The sequence below is a fragment of the Geotrypetes seraphini genome, chromosome 1, assembly GCF_902459505.1.
Source record: "Geotrypetes seraphini chromosome 1, aGeoSer1.1, whole genome shotgun sequence".
Classification (NCBI taxonomy): domain Eukaryota; kingdom Metazoa; phylum Chordata; class Amphibia; order Gymnophiona; family Dermophiidae; genus Geotrypetes; species Geotrypetes seraphini.
In genome coordinates, this window is record NC_047084.1 from 475620568 (window position 1) to 475636956 (window position 16389).

General features: G+C 38.5%; 1 protein-coding gene across 5 annotated transcripts in view; it reads left to right on the plus strand.

Moving 5' to 3' along the window:
- DOCK8 (dedicator of cytokinesis 8) overlaps positions 1-16389 on the plus strand; it is a 414444-nt gene that overhangs the window by 358064 nt on the left and 39991 nt on the right. For all 5 annotated transcript variants that reach the window (XM_033924987.1, XM_033924968.1, XM_033924979.1 and 2 more), the window contains 2 exons: positions 1749-1880; positions 15181-15315. In XM_033924987.1, the coding sequence (XP_033780878.1) occupies positions 1749-1880; positions 15181-15315 (267 nt within the window). The remainder of the gene's footprint in view (positions 1-1748; positions 1881-15180; positions 15316-16389) is intronic.

Genomic DNA, 16389 nt, shown 5'->3' on the forward strand with positions numbered 1-16389 from the left:
TAAAACCGCTTTGAATGTGGTTGTACAACTATAAAAAGGCAGTATATAAGTCCCTAACCCTTTCCCTGGAATCTTGGGCAGCACACAGTTTGCGATATACTGCTCTAAACTAAACCTTAAGTTTATATACCGCATCATCTCCACGGATGTTGAGGAGCTCGGCACGGTTTACAAGAACTTAAAATATAGGAAGAGAAGGAAAAAAAAGGTTTACATGAACACTATTCTCAGTCAAAGAAAAAACAAAAATCTCTGAAACTTTCAAAACAGCCAATAGTAGCTCTCTGCTCTTGGCAATGGGAGAAATCTATATAATTTACAGACAGTTTCCCTGTTGCTATGACATCAGAGCCCGTTTGCTGAATTTCTGCACTTTGAAGATTCAGTGAACACAGGAATCCCTCTCCTGACATAAGCATATGAAATGAACTCTAAGGATAGTTAGCAAGGGTGCTAGATAGATATTAAAGAGAGTGGATGGAAGAATGGACACCATGCAGGTGTAAAAAGGAGTGATGTTCATTGACCGGTTTTAATTGTATATGAATGAAGTGACAGGTAAGATCATTATCAGTACTGTTTACAATTAATTTTTTTAGCTGACAGCAGTGTTAAACTTGATGGCACTAGTCTTTGAGATGTTGAACAAATGTAGATGTGCCCGAGAGCTGTAAAGTATTTTAGGAATTCCTACAGGGTGATGACTGCAGAAGTCTTTCAGCCCCAAGGCATTTCCTTTCCATGATCTGCCAGCTGGCAGTCAGGGTATCTGAGGTATGCACGATACAGATCTGATTCTTTGTTTCTCCTGCTTTCCCAAGAGTAGAGGGGATTCAGAGGACCCTCCAAACCCTCTGAGGATCCAGGTGGAACATGCTTGCTGTTTCCCTCACACTTCATTCCCAATAATAATTGTCTCTCACTTGCAGCTGAAGGGAAATCTAGAGGGCTTCCCAAACCCTCTACACCCCATACTTCTCATTACTAGTATGCCCTTTACTACTGATCCTGGGTGGCTAAGTAAGGCTAAGAGTTTCTTCTAGACCCTACATTTATTTAGGCAGGCTGGAAGGCATCAGAGGTAAGAAATGGGATCTAAGACAATGACTCTGGGCAGAATATGCATTGTATAATCAAGGAGGGCTTCTACTGTCATGAAAGCCTTCTCACTGATTATAACAGGTACTTTCCATGTTCTACCAGCTTCTGGAGCTTTCAATCTCTTTCTGGTGTCAGGAAGCAGAGAGTTCAACTAAAGGATATGGACCTGCTGACTGCAGGAAGTGTCAATTAGTATGCACTGCTCTTTTAATACATGACATCCTGTTGGTCTGACTTGCCTGTTTAGATTGTAAGCTCTTTCGAGCAGGGACTGTTTTCTTATTCTTTGTGACTCTATGCAGCGCTGCGTTCATCTGGTAGCGCTAAAGAAATAGTTAATAGTAGTAGTAGTTACAGCACTGAGGATTCAACAACACTCCTTAGTGCCGAGTTCCTCAGTCTGACACAGTAGGAGTAAGATCTTAATTAGTCATGTTACAATGCAACACAAGTTTGTTCACAAGCAACTGCCACTTGCAGGTTTATTACTGCAGAGAAATGTGGGAACATGTGACTGTAGTGAATATGTTTGTTTTCTGAGACATGTTTCATCTGAAGCCTACACAAAAAGGAACTGATAGATTCTTTTAACACTGTGCGGGGCAACTTGCATAATTCTTACTATGGTTTTAACTGTCTTGCTTAAGGCTGGATTGTATGAAACTGTGAATGAAGTCTACAAAATTGTTATCCCCATCTTGGAAGCACATAGAGACTTCCGGAAACTTGCTACCACTCACGATAAGCTGCAGAAGGCCTTTGACAACATTATAAAGAAGGTGTGTATTGTAGATCCTCCATAAACATATTCTGACATATAACAGGCTGTCCAAAGATATATAACAGCTCTCACTGGTCTTATGATTTTGATCTTGTTTTGACTGTTTGACTATTAATTTTAATTTGTTTTCTATTTTTATTGAATTTTATTTTTGCCAAGTATTATGACAGATTAGGTTCTTACCTCAATAATCTGGGTTCTGTTAGGATATACAATAATAATTATTATTATTATTATTTATTTATATGCCGCCATACCAGGGAGGTTCTAAGCGGCTCACAGCATGAGAAAAACAGTACATACATACATTTTCAATAAGAATCTCAATAAAATACAATAAAAGGCAGTACATACATTTCAATACAATTGATCAGAATAAAAGGTACAAACATTTCAATAAAAATTGATCAATAATTCTTTTTCTAGGATAGATTACATCTTTGTTTCTAATCAATTAGTACATCAAGTCACACAGGCTGTCATTGATCCAATTATACTATCTGATCATGGTGGAGTGTGGATTGAAATTAAAATAATAGATCAGAATGGAAATAGACCTATATGGAGATGAAATAATTCACTGCTTGCAGATAATGAATTTTGTGAAAATCTTCTAGTAAAAATGAAAGATTATTTTCAAATTAATGATACAGAAGAAATTTCAGCAGAGATTTTGTGGGATGCTTTTAAAGCATACACTAGAGGACAAATTATTTCTTACTCAGCTTTACAAAGAAAACAGGAACAAAAACAATTTTCAGATTTGGAAAAAGTGATTAAGTCTCTAGAATCAAAATTAATTGAAAAATGGGATTATTTGACACAACAGGAACTTTTAAAAGCTAAAGGTAAATATAATGAAATTTCTTCAAAACTAATAAGGAAAGATTTGTTTTTCCAGCAAGCTTTGTATTATGGAAATTCAAATAAGGCGGGAAGAATGCTGGCAAATTATCTTAAAGCGAAAAAAAGAAAAACAAAAATAATTGCCATTAAAAATGAAAATGGTGAAATTTTATCCCAAATTGAACCTATTATGAAACAATTTCTAAAATTTTATAAAGATTTGTATTCTTCTGAGTCTTATTTGGAAAAGGAAAAGGAAGGGTTAGAATTTTTAAAGTTAATAGAGGGACCAAAGATTCCTGAACATATAAAACAAAGTTTAGAGGAGCCAATATCCTTAAAAGAATTAGATACAGCTTTGAAATCTCTTAGGGTTGGATCCGCTCCAGGTGGAGATGGTTATACAGTGGAGTTTTATAAATCATTCCAAAACATCATAATGCCCTATTTATTAAATTTGTATCAGACAAAACTAAATAAAGGTTATGTTACAGGTACTATGGCAGAATCATTAACTATAGTTTTACCTAAGCCAAATAAAGATCCTACTTTGGTTTCAAATTATAGACCTATTTCTTTAATAAATGTAGACGGGAAAATTTTGGCTAAGACATTAGCATTAAGATTGGCTAAAGCTCTCCCTTTTATTATAGATATGCATCAAACAGGATTCGTTGCTCAAAGACATTCCTCACATAATACTAGATTGGCATATCACATGTTGTACTTGACAAAATCCATGAATGATCCAGCCTTTTCTGTTTCATTAGATGCTGAGAAAGCTTTTGATAGAGTGGAATGGACCTTCATGTATCAGGCAATGGAGTGGTTTAGAATAGGATCTGGATTTATACAAATAATAAAAGCATTGTATAGCTCCCCTGCTGCTAGATTGTATATTAATAATACTTTTTCAGAATGATTTATTTTGCAGAGGGAAGTTAGGCAAGGATGCCCATTATCTCCTTTGCTTTTTGATATCGTTTTGGAACCCTTGTTGTTAGCTATAGAATAAGTGTAGGAGATACAGGGTATTCCGCATTCAGATAGAGAATATAAATTATCTGCATATGCGGATGATATTTTACTTTATTTGAGAAATCCGGAAATAACCATTCCACACTTGCTTGATTTGATTGAGAAATTTGGAAAATTTTCAGGATATAAAATAAATTGGAATAAATCAGAAGTTCTTCCACTCAATTGTACAAAAAGTTTATTTGATTCATTTTCTTTTATCTGGAAGGAGGAGGGTTTAAAATACTTAGGAATTTGGATTACAAAAACAGTGGATGAAACTATGAAAGTTAATGAAAAAAATTTATTGCAGAAGGTGACAGAAATGTATGAGCAATGGAATCCTTTACATATATCTTGGTGGGGGAGAGTACAAACTGTTAAAATGATGATTTTACCTGTAGTTTGTTACCAAATGGGCATGATACCAATTTTTTTTCAGGGGACTTTTTATAAAAAATTGGATAGGGTTTTAACAAAATTTATTTGGCTAGGTAAAGTCCCCAGAATTGCTTTAGTATCTTTGCAAAGAACAATTGCGGAGGGAGGGATAAATTTTCCAAATTTTTATAGGTACCATCAAGCCTATATTCTGCGTCAAGGTATGTATTGGATCCTCCCAGAGCCCATTGAAAATATACCAGATTGGTTCTGGTTAGAATGGAGACTCATGCTTCCTTTACGTCTGAGTCATGTTATCAGTATTCAAATGCCAAGGTTATATAAGGAACACAAAATATTTGTTGATACCTGGAAAACTTTAAGGTATATAAGTAATCTAACTCCTATTCCAATAAATAAATCAACGACTCAAACAATTTGGCTAAACCCAAAGATCAAGGTTGGCGGTTTTAAAATTATCTGGAAACATTGGATGATTTCTGGAATTCGTATTTTAGAGGATGTAATGAATAAAGGTAAACTGCTTGAGTTTTCACGATTGCAAAATAAATTTGGTTTAAATAAATCACAATATTTCAGATGGTTGCAATTGAAGCAGGCCATTCAGGTGGGGTTCCCTGAATGGAAAAACCTTAATAATTATCATAGTATGGAATTTTTATGTTTTCAGATAGATTCCAAGGGTCACCAGGCCGCAATGTGGTATAAATTGATATCTGGATTTGTAAATAAAAAAAAAAAAATGGTCTTAGAGACATTTGGAGCATTGAGATTAAGCATCAGATTAATGCATCTCAATGGCCACGACTTTGGTCTTGGAGGTTAAGGTGTACAATATCAGCATCTATGAGACAAACATGGTTTTTTCTTTTACATAGAGCCTTTTGGACCCCTGTTCGTTTACATAGAATTGATAACTCTAAGTCTAATAGATGTTGGCACTGTCATCTAGAAGTGGGGACATTAGATCATCTTTTATTTTATTGTCCATTCATATTACTATTTTGGAAATCAATTTGGCCTCAAATAAATAGGATGTTGGAAAATCCGGTAGCCTTGACATATGATACGATTTTGTTTGGTACTGCATTGAGAGCTCGGAGTCAAATCTCGTCAAATAATAACAAACTTTTATTTATATTGACTGGAGAAGCAGTTCAACAAATAACATTGGAAAAATTGGAAAAATTATGACAGATTAAATTACAATTTTTGGTGGAATTCAGTTTGCCATATATATAAGATGGAGCGTACATTTGCAACACAAAAAGGTTATATCGATAAGTTTAAGAAGATTTGGAGACCATTAACAGATTTTTGTAATGATTGATATAATTTTTCCCATAATAAGATACTGGATAAAGGAGGGGTGGTTGGTTTATTTTCTTTATCATAAATTATAAATAAATTATTATAATAATTGTTATATTGTGTGTAACTAACAAAATAAGGGGAAGGAAAGGGATTCATAATTGAATAATAGTTGATAAAATTATTAAAAATTTTTATATGATGTCTAAAATTATAGTAAGGATTATATAAGATATGTTGTATGTACAATATGTTATGGAGATATCAAGTGTATACTTAAGATAATTGTATGAATCTTTATGACACACTTGTTGTTATATGAAGAAAAAATCAATAAAAATTTAAAACCAAAACAAATTGATCAAGATAAAAATGTAAGCTATGTAAGTAAGAAACATAAGAATAGAATGCAAACATGGTTGAAATAAGAGAAAATGTAAAACCATTACGATGTCAGCCTATTAAATAATTGAGTCTTTAGTAATTTCCTAAAATCTAAATAAGAAGCTTCTAACATCATTTTTCCAAGCCATATATTCATTTTAGCTACCTGAAAAGAGAAAGTTTTCTCAAGGGCAAGATTTTATAGAAGGATAAGTAAATAACTGCACTCTCCGTGTATTTTTATTAAAAGGACTCTAAAAAAAATGAGAAAGGAGATAACCTGGTGCCAGACCAAATGCTACTTTGTAACAAATACAAAAAAATTTAAACAATATTCTAGACCAGTGTTCTTCAACCTTTTTACACCCGTGAACCAGCAGAAAAAAAAGAATTATTTTGTGGACCGGCAAACTACTAGGACTAAAATTTAAAAACCCCGTTTCCGCCCCATCTCCGCGAGCTCGGTCCCCACAAATCATCTGATCCCATCCACACAAGCCTCAGTTATGATTTTATATTGAATGTATTTTATTAAAGTATAAAAAGAAACAATATTCTGTAGAATTGTCATTTTATAAATACAAATAATTCAGAGCAAGGATCAACAAAACCCCTGTCTCCCCTCCCCTTCACATATATCCCCTCTACTATCAAGAAAACTGAACAAGCCAAATTATTACAGAATGCTACACAGAAATATCATGCTAACAGAATACTGAAGTAACACATGACAGGAATAGTTTTAGGGGAGTGCAACTAGGGCAACTGCCCCCTGGTCAGAGAGCGCCCTAAGCCAGCTGGAAGCTAAAGAAGCACTGCCTGGGTTTTGCAGCCCCAGTTATGTCTAACACCAGCTCTAGCAGGATATATATTTCAAATCTGATATATTCTAATCACAAAATAGAAATAAAATTATTTTTTTCTACCTTTTGTCGTCTCTGGTTTCTGCTTTCAATCTTTTTTTCACTCTCTTCCTTCCAGCGTATGCCCTCTCTGTCTCTTCAATCCAGCATCTGCCCCTTCCATCCACTGTCTGACCTCTCCCCTTTCCATCCAGCTTGTGTCCCTCTCTCCTTTTTACATGATTCATTCCAGCTTCACTGCTCTCTTCATTTTTATCTCTCCTACACCAGATCTATCATCGTTGTCCCTCTGCTTATTTTTCTGCTGACCCCTTCCTATCATCAATCTCTCTACTTTCTCATGCCTGTGTCTCCCCTTGCCCTCCTCTAATCTCTCTGCCAGCTGTTTCCTTCCTTTTTTCATTTTCCCTTCCCTCCTCCTCCTGTCCAGCAGTAACTCTCTTCCCTTCCTCCCCTCCCAGCAGCATCTCTCCGTCTCCCTCTCCAGTAGCAGCTGTCCCTTTTTTTTCCTTGCCCAGCAGCTTCCCAGATTCCTTTCCCTCCTCCCCTCCCAGAAGCATCTCTCCTTCTTCTTCTCCCTCTCCAGTAGCAGCTGTCCCTTTTTTTATCTTGCCCAGCAGCTTCCCAGATTCCTTTCCCTCCTCCCCTCCCAGAAGCATTTCTCCTTCTCCCTCTCCAGTAGCAGCTGTCCCTTTTTTTCCTAGCCCAGCAGCTTCCCAGATTCCTTTCTCTCCTCCCCTCCCAGAAGCATCTCTCCTTCTTCTCCCTCTCCCGTAGCAGCTATCCCTTTTTTTTCCTTGCCCAGCAGCTTCCCAGATTTCTTTCCCTCCTCCCCACCCAGAAGCATCTCTCCTTCTCCTTCTCCCTCTCCAGTAGCAGCTGTCCCTTTTTTTTTCCTGGCCCAGCAGCTTCCCAGATTCCTTTCCCTCCTCCCCTCCCAGAAGCATCTCTCCTTCTCCCTTTCCAGTAGCAGCTGTCCCTTTTTTCCCCTGCCCAGCAGCTTCCCAGACTCTGATAGTGGTTTTCTCCCCTCCCAGCAGCTCTTCTTACTTCCCAGCGCAGCGATTCACGAAGGCAGCCTCGGGTCCTTTGTTGGGTCGCACCGCCTCTGAGGAAAGAGGAAGTTGCATCATCAGAGGCAGCCGCGACTCAGCAAAAGCCCGAGGCTGCCTTCGTGAATCGCTGCGCTGGGAAGTAAAGGAGAGCTGCAGAGAGGGGAGAAAGCCACTGTCGGAGGCTCCCCAAGATCTCTCCGGCCCAGCGCACGCTTCCGATGCTGATCTTGCCGGTCCTGCGCGGACCGGCAGGAAGTTGAAATGAGTCAATCTTGCCGGTCCTGCGCGGACCGGCAAAAATTTCCTGCGGACCAACACCGGTCCGCAGACCGGCGGTTGAAGAACTGTGTTCTAGACTCCACTGGTAGCCAATGCAGTTTGTGATATGCTCCCATTTTTTTAAACCAAAGATGAGGCGAACATCAGTGTTCTGGACTACCCTTAATCTCTTAAGAATTTTCTTCTGGAAGCATTGGATGATTGCAGGTATACGAATTTTGGGCGATGTTATTTCAAATGATAAGCTGCTTGACTTTTCACAGTTGCAACATAAATATGGTCTTAATAAATCACTAAGCTTTAGATGGTTGCAACTGAAGCAGGCTATTCAGGAGGGGTTCCCTGAATGGAAAAATCTCAATAATCAGAATAGTCTGGAGTTCTTATGCTTTCAGGTGGACTTCTTGGGTCACCAGGCCGCACAGTGGTATAAATTGATAAATGGATTTATAAATAAAAAACCTAAAAATGGACTTAGGGACATCTGGAGCATTGAGATAAAGCATCAAATTACTGCGTCTCAATGGCCACGAATTTGGTATTGGAGAATGAGATCTACGGTATCTGCATCTATGAGACAAACTTGGTTTTTTCTTTTACATAGAGCATTTTGGACCCCAGTTAGATTACAAAAGTTAGTAGCTCTAAGTCTAATAGATGCTGGCATTGTAATCTGGAAGCAGGGACTTTAGATCATTTAATATTCTATTGTCCCTGTATCATGGCATTTTGGAAATCAATTTGGATCAAGTTAATTGTTTATTAGAAAACCATGTAGCATTATCATATGATACAATAATGTTCGGAATGTCAATGAGAACAAATTTCATCAAGTAATAATAAATTTTTATTGATCATGACAGGAGTCACCATACAACATATTATCAGTAATTGGAAAAATTACAGCATATTTAACTATATCTTCTGGTGGAATTCATTGTGACACATTTACAAAATGGAAAGAACAATTGCCATACAAAGAGGGAATTATAACAATTTTAAAAAGATATGGGGGCCATTGACAGATTATTGCAATGCGCAATGATTAGACACCATTATCCACTGAAAGTACTCTTATACATAGGGGGGAGGGGGAGGGTATAAAGTTATATTAAAGGTATGATCAATAATTAAGAATATAATATTTATATGATATTTTTGAATAAAATATTTGTGGGAAGGGTGGGTGAGGAGGGTATAAATTTATGTTTTTAAGATGATGTTAGAAGAAATACAAGTGATGTTTATAAGGTTTAAATGATGTAATATTGTGTTCTTGATGTAAGATGGAAAAATGAATAAAGAATTTGGGAAAAAAAATAATTTTTAAATAAGACCCTACATATACAATATACAATACAGGAGTCCGTACTTTAGCTGTTGATTCCCACTTTCTGTGAAACTGCAGAAGGGTATCACTTTAAGATCTTGAACTCCTCCCCTTCTGCAGTGGAGAATAGCTCCCTCCTCAGTTGGTACCAAAGTAATCAAACTCCACTGAAACAGAAGAAAAGAGAAGGAAAGGGGCAACAAACATTCTCCTCTGCTCTGAAACTTAGGAAATAGAACAATGATCAGTAAACATTCAACAGGCAAACAGTGAACATGAGTAGCTAGGAGCCAACCTGCTAAGTGCAACTCTTAGAGACTAGAGGACCCTCCCAAAGGGAAAGAGAATAGGAAACCCTCTGTTCCTGTAACAACATCTCTGCTTAATCTTAGGAACTGTAAAAGAGGTCCCGAGATGGATACTGACAATGTCTGAGGTAGAAATCAGACAAACCAAAAGTCTGCACAGGGAGGGCAGTTCGGACTCCTGTGTATCCTAACAGAACCCAGATTATCGAGGTAAGAACCTAATCTGCTGTTCTGTTGCATATACACAGGAGTCCATACTTTAGCTGACAAACCAAAGCAATACCATACTTCTAGGGAGGACCAGGTGAACCTGCCTGCAGAACTGCAGATCCAAAGGCGGCATCCTCTCAAGTTGTCACATTCACTCTGTAGAACTTAGCAAAGGTGAGAACAGTAGCCCAAATAACTGCTCTACAGATTTCATTAGGCGAAACAGCCTGGGACTCCACCCAGGAGGTTGCTACACCTCTTGTGGAATGCACTACAAGAGAAATAGGAGGCTGTTTACCACAGGAAATGTAGGAAGAAGCAATCACCATGCTCGAGTGACTGGTCAGCACAAAAAGAGGATCAGAAAGTCTGGCGTCATTAGTCCTCTCCAGGTAGATGAGCCGGGCCCCGAGCACATCCAGCTTCTGCAAAAGCCTGTCCTGTTCGGCAGAACCCATAGGCTGAAAGGTGGACAGATGAAGTTTCTGATTGACATGGAAAGCAGAAACTACATTCAAAAGAAAGAAAGGAACTGTGTGCAAAGAAACACCCAACTCTGTGATCTCTGAAAATCCAAGATGGCTGACTCCAGAAAATGGCCCATTGGAGCTGAACTAAAAAACCAAAAATAGCAATTCAGGGGTTTTGGAGGTGGGGGAACTAGAAACTCTTGAATCTGACTTTCAGACCACCTCCCCTCCCTCCTAATTCTCCCCAGAGGGAATAATGGAAGTACAGTACTCACTGTGACTTCTGGTGCCTGTCAGTTCTCAGCAGTCTGATTGCAGGGAAATGAGTTCTGCCTCAGGTAGTTAATACAAGTCCTCCAGTGGAGGCAAAAAACCAGGAACATGGTCTCCCACCAGAAATCCATATGTCACGTCAGGGGGAAGAAGCTTTGCAGCCAGCTCCCTGATACCCAGAGGGTTGTTATACAGGGGCCCCACAGTCTGTGCTCAAGCTTCTGATTTAATGAGCAGGCAGGAAAACTCTCAGGGAAAATGGATCCCAAGCCCCAGAAGGGACATCAAGTAGGCTAGCTCCACTGGTACTCCATGAGATTGGCCTGGGAGCAGCAGACTACCCACATGGGACTTTGTCCTTTCACCAGCAGAGTAAGCCCAAGAAGGAGACCTCTGAGCACCGAAGTCATGCAGATCCAAACATATCTTCTTTCTGAGTTTGCATGCAAAAGAAAAAACTGAGGAGGGAACTGTTCTCCACTGCAGAAAGGGAGGAGTTCAAGATCTTTAAGTGATACCCTTCTGCAGTTTTGCTAAAGTACAGACTCCTGTGTATCCACAACATAATTATGTTTAACTTGTTAGATGCAATGATCTTTTAATCTCATTCTTCTCTTTTCTAGGATTAACCTTTCTCTTGGAGGGTCTGTCCTTTAGTATAATTTTGTGGCATTCCTTTCTGAACTCTTTTCCTTCTCTTTTCTTTTTGAAAAGATATTTTAATTGTTGTATGACTTAATTTTTTAATTGGGTGTTATTCCTTTCTGTTATACATTTAGAAATTTGACTGTACACTGCTCTGCGATTGTATTAAAAATAGATTAGGTTCTTACCTTGATAATATCTTTTCCAGTAGATAGAAATGGTATGCTGAACCATAGGGTTGTCCATGCAAGTTTTATGTAGAAGATGTCAATACAGCTTTTCAGCTCCTTCTCCTCCTGCTCCCTGGTTTCTGCTGCCCTCTTCAGTTCATATCAAAGCCAGCGACAGCCCTGTAGGAGGGGTATGGGAAATTCCCTGAAACCATGTGTCTGATCTGCTCAGATTAATTGAAAACAGTCGCTGAATGAACAGCATTGCAAATAGAACATCAACATCAGAAAAAATAGAAGTTGAAACAAGAACATGGCTTGAACATTTATAGAACTCAAAGATTCTCCCTCTTAAGTATATACATAATCTCCTAGTCTGACAAGGAAAATCTTAACTGTGAAGCTGACCATGAAGCTTAAGTTAGAAAGCAAGTGCATCAGATAATTGCTGGGTGGAGGGATTTAGCATGCCATTCCTATCTATTAGAAAAGATATTATCAAGGTAAGAACCTAATTTCTTTTTCCAGTGTAATAGGAACGGTGTGCTGAACCAAAGGAATGTACCTAAGCAGTCCCCAAACTCTCATTTGGGATAGAGAAGCCTGCTCATAGCACTGAGGACCCAAAAGCAGCATCCTTTCACGCTGCTATGTCCACCCTGTAGAATTTGGTGAAAGTATGAAGGGAGGACCAGGTCGCTGATCTATAAATCTCCTCAGGTGGAACTTCCAGAGTCTCCGCCAAGAGGAGTCCACTCCCCTTGTCGAATGTGCCTTTAAGGAGACAGACAGTTGTTTGCTCCAACTGATGTAGGCAGAGGATATAGCTCTATGAATCCATCTAGAGGTGGTAGCCTTGGAGGCGGGTCTACCTCATCTTGCCTGATGTTAAAATGAAAAGATGGTCTGAGAGGCAAAACTCATTGGTTACCTCCAGGTAACGCAATAGCACTATTCTGACATCCAAATCCTTCAAGGCCTTGTCTTTTTTATTGAACCCTGTGGGGTGAAATGCTGGAAGTCTAACTTTTTGGTTGAGATGGAACGCCAAAACGACCTTTAGCAGAAAGAAGAGAACTGTATGCAAGATCACTCACGCTTCTGTGATCTGGAGAAATAGTTCACTACATGACAGTGCCTGCAATTCTGAAACTCTCCTGGCAGAAGTAATCACCACCAAGAAAACTGCTTTAATCATCAGATCCATAAAGGAAGCTTCCTGTAGTGGCATATACAGGGAGGGGGATGGGGGAGTTCTGCTGAGTCCCTGTAAGATTATATTAAGAGTCCAGGATGGAAATGGTTTTTGAATCGGAGGCTGCAGCCTCAGTTCACCCTTCAGAACCTGGCTATGTTTTTGCAGTTGCCATGAGGTCAAACATCAGTTGACACCCATCTGGTCACCATGGCCTGGAAGGCTGGATCTGATGTCTGCCTGCTGAGGTAATCTACTTGAAAATTATCCACTTCCGCCATGTGCACAGACGAGATCGCCTGCAGGTGTTTTTCTGCCCAACAGGACAATGCATTTGCCTATCAAAGCGTGGTGCTCCTACCTCCTTGTCAAAGACTTCAGTCGGAGCAGCACCATCCAAATTGCTTGGGGTTCCACTTTGTTGATAGACCACTTCCGTTGAAATAGTGTTCATTGGCCTTGGACTGGGTGACCATTGCAATGAGCCTCTCAACCGAACAAACTGGCATCTGTTATTAGGGTAAGCCAGGAATTGATCCAGAGGGGGATCCCCTTTGCCAAAGACTGTGGTCATGCACGTAAATTATAGAATACTGATTTATGTGTGTTTTTAAAGCAATCTAGGTAGAAACATTTATTCCATCTCTATGGCTGGTGTAAATAGTCACACTTAAATTATATGCGCATATTGCCATACTACTCCAGTAGTTTTATTTATTTATATATCACAGAAATTGGATATTTACAATTTAAACTGAAAGGAAAAAATGTAGGAAATGAATGGTAGAAGAGGAAGATGAGATAAATAAAACAGAACAAGTAGAAGAAAGCACGGTAACTAGAACTGACTAAACAAGCAGAGATAGATCAGTTTTGTTCACCATACATTAGTTGGAAAAATCAGGCCTTAACTTGTTTTTTGAATTTGGGAAATGAACTTTTTATCCAGGATTCCAGAGATTGTTCCATAGATGTAGACTAAGGTATGAGGAGGGCATGTCCCGTGAGATTTCAAGATGGAGACATAAAAGGGGAGTGGGGTGATGTAAGGATGAGGGGGCAATTTGTGAAGAACTTAGTGAGTATGAGGGCAGAGTACAGTTTTAATAGTTTGGAAGGGTAATCTGGGACAAAAGGAGGTAGTCATGTAAATACAAGTGTACCGTAAGTATCTTACATTTGAGGCATGCAGAAATAGGAAACCTATGCTTGAATATTAGCAATGTGTAACCAGATCAATCTGCTGGGAATTATGCAGAAGTTTAACAGAGGTAGATTGAATGATTTATATTAAAGACAAAATGGATTCTAATAGACAATTAATTTGAGACCAAATTGATTTCCAAAAGATCATTATACAGGGACAATAAAATAACCACGTAGCATTATCATACGATACAATTTTATTTGGTACATTAATGAGATCAAAGAGCCAAATATCATCAAACAACAATAAGCTTTTATTGATAATGACAGTAGTCGCCATACAACAGATCACAACTAATTGGAAAAACTGGAACAGACTAAATTATAATTTCTGGTAGAACTCGTTATGTCACATTTATAAAATGGAGAGAACAATAGCTATACAAAAGGGGAGTTATAATAAATTTAAAGAGTTATGAGGGCCATTAACTAAATATTGTAATGAATAGATGCCATTCTTACTCTATAAGTACAATTGTGAATGAAGGGATGGGAGGAGGGGTTGAATTTTATTAAATGTTTAGTTTTTTAAAAAAGGGAACAAATCTTTATATGATATTTTTGATTGAAATCTAGTTGGAAGGGAGGGGAGGGATTAAATTTTATTCAACGCTATAATTGATAGTAATTCAAGTGATGTATTCATTTTCAATTGTTTATTCATTTTTTCATCTTTCATCAAGTGTAAAAATTATTAAAGAATTTTCAAAAAATAAAAAAAAGACGAAATGGATTAATGGACTTCTCTGGGCCTGGTAGTTTGAGGCTGGGAAGATATTAGTTATATTGGGGATATGGGTTGGATATTGGTGGGGGAAGGGGTTTGTATGATTGATTATATGCACTACATTTGATATTATGCTATTGTAACATTTGAACCATGTTTTGTTTTTTTGCTTGTTTTCAAACAATAAAGATATTTAAACATAAAGATGAAAGGGGCCATATTAGAGAGCATTACAGTCATCTATACATATATGATTTTACTAAAGCCAGTATTAGGGTTCATATGTACTGTTTGGATAACAAAACCTTAATAGAATGGATCCAGTACAACACAATACAGAATCGATATATCTATACAGATAGACATATTGTTTAGAAATATTGATAACCCATAATTACCTGCAGCTTTTCATGCTTGAAGAAATGTTCTTCTCAGTGTTGAGTAGATGTTGCAGGAGCTTCAATCAGCTCCATCCCAGAGATTCAAAACTGAATCAGAGAGAGATTACCACACTCTCCATTCCATGAAAGAGTTTGTGGGATCACAGCATACAAGTTAATTTACCCACTAGAAAATTAACTCAACACTTGTTCTTCTTATCCTTCAGGGTCACAAGCGAATGTTTGGAACTTATTTTCGGGTAGGATTCTATGGATCCAAATTTGGAGATTTAGATGAGCAGGAGTATGTTTATAAAGAGCCAGCAATCACCAAACTGCCTGAAATTTCTCACAGACTGGAGGTAATTATGATGGCAGGATCACTGCAAGTTTGAATTAGATATTATTACAAACCACACAACAGCAATTACCAGTATTGATTGGATTGATTTTGTAGCCTTTACACCCACCCCAGCCCCATGCCGGATCTATGGTATAAACAAAATAAAAAAGACTTTTCCTTTCTGTTAGGTCCTAGCTCATGCTCGCTGTCTAACACCAACTCTGGCAGGATACACATTTCAAATCTGACATATTATAATGACAAAATAGAAAATAAAATTATTCTAGGAAAAGCAGGCAGCATATTCTCACATGTGGGTGACGTCATCCACAGAGCCCAGTATGTACAGTGATAAAAGTGTATTGCCACTTTAAGTTTTTAGAAATTTTGTGACTGCCCGCACCACGCATGTACAAGTGCCTTCCCACCCAATGCCAGCTGACGGTACATCAGTTCTTTGTTTTCCATGGAGCGAAAAAGTGCTTTTTTATGGACTCTGTCCAGTGCAATTGTTGCCTTCCTATCAATGTCTCTTTTTCCTTGGCTTTTGACAAGTTATTTTCATTCTATCTTATTTTATATTCGGTTTTAAAAAAATTCTAATAATAATTTTGGTGTTCTTTTTCCTCGTTTTGTACGAAAGGGGCCTTTAAACATAGAAACATAGAAATAGACGGCAGATAAGGGCCACGGCCCATCTAGTCATTCCACCCCAATGACCCTCCCCTACCTTTCTCTGTGAATAGATCCCACGTGTCTATCCCATTTGGCCTTAAAATCAGGCATGTTGCTGTCCTCAATAACCTGAAGTGGAAGACTATTCCAGCGATCAACCACCCTTTCAGTGAAAAAGAATTTCCTGGTGTCCCCGTGCAGTTTCCCGCCCCTGATTTTCCACGGATGCCCCCTTGAAAAAGAAGATATCTTCTTCCACCTCGATGCGGCCCGTGAGATACTTGAATGTCTCGATCATGTCACCCCTCTCTCTGCGTTCCTCGAGTGAGTACAGCTGCAACATATCCAGCCATTCCTCGTATGGGAGATCCTTGAGTCCCAAGACCATCCGGGTGGCCATTCTCTGTACCGACTCCAG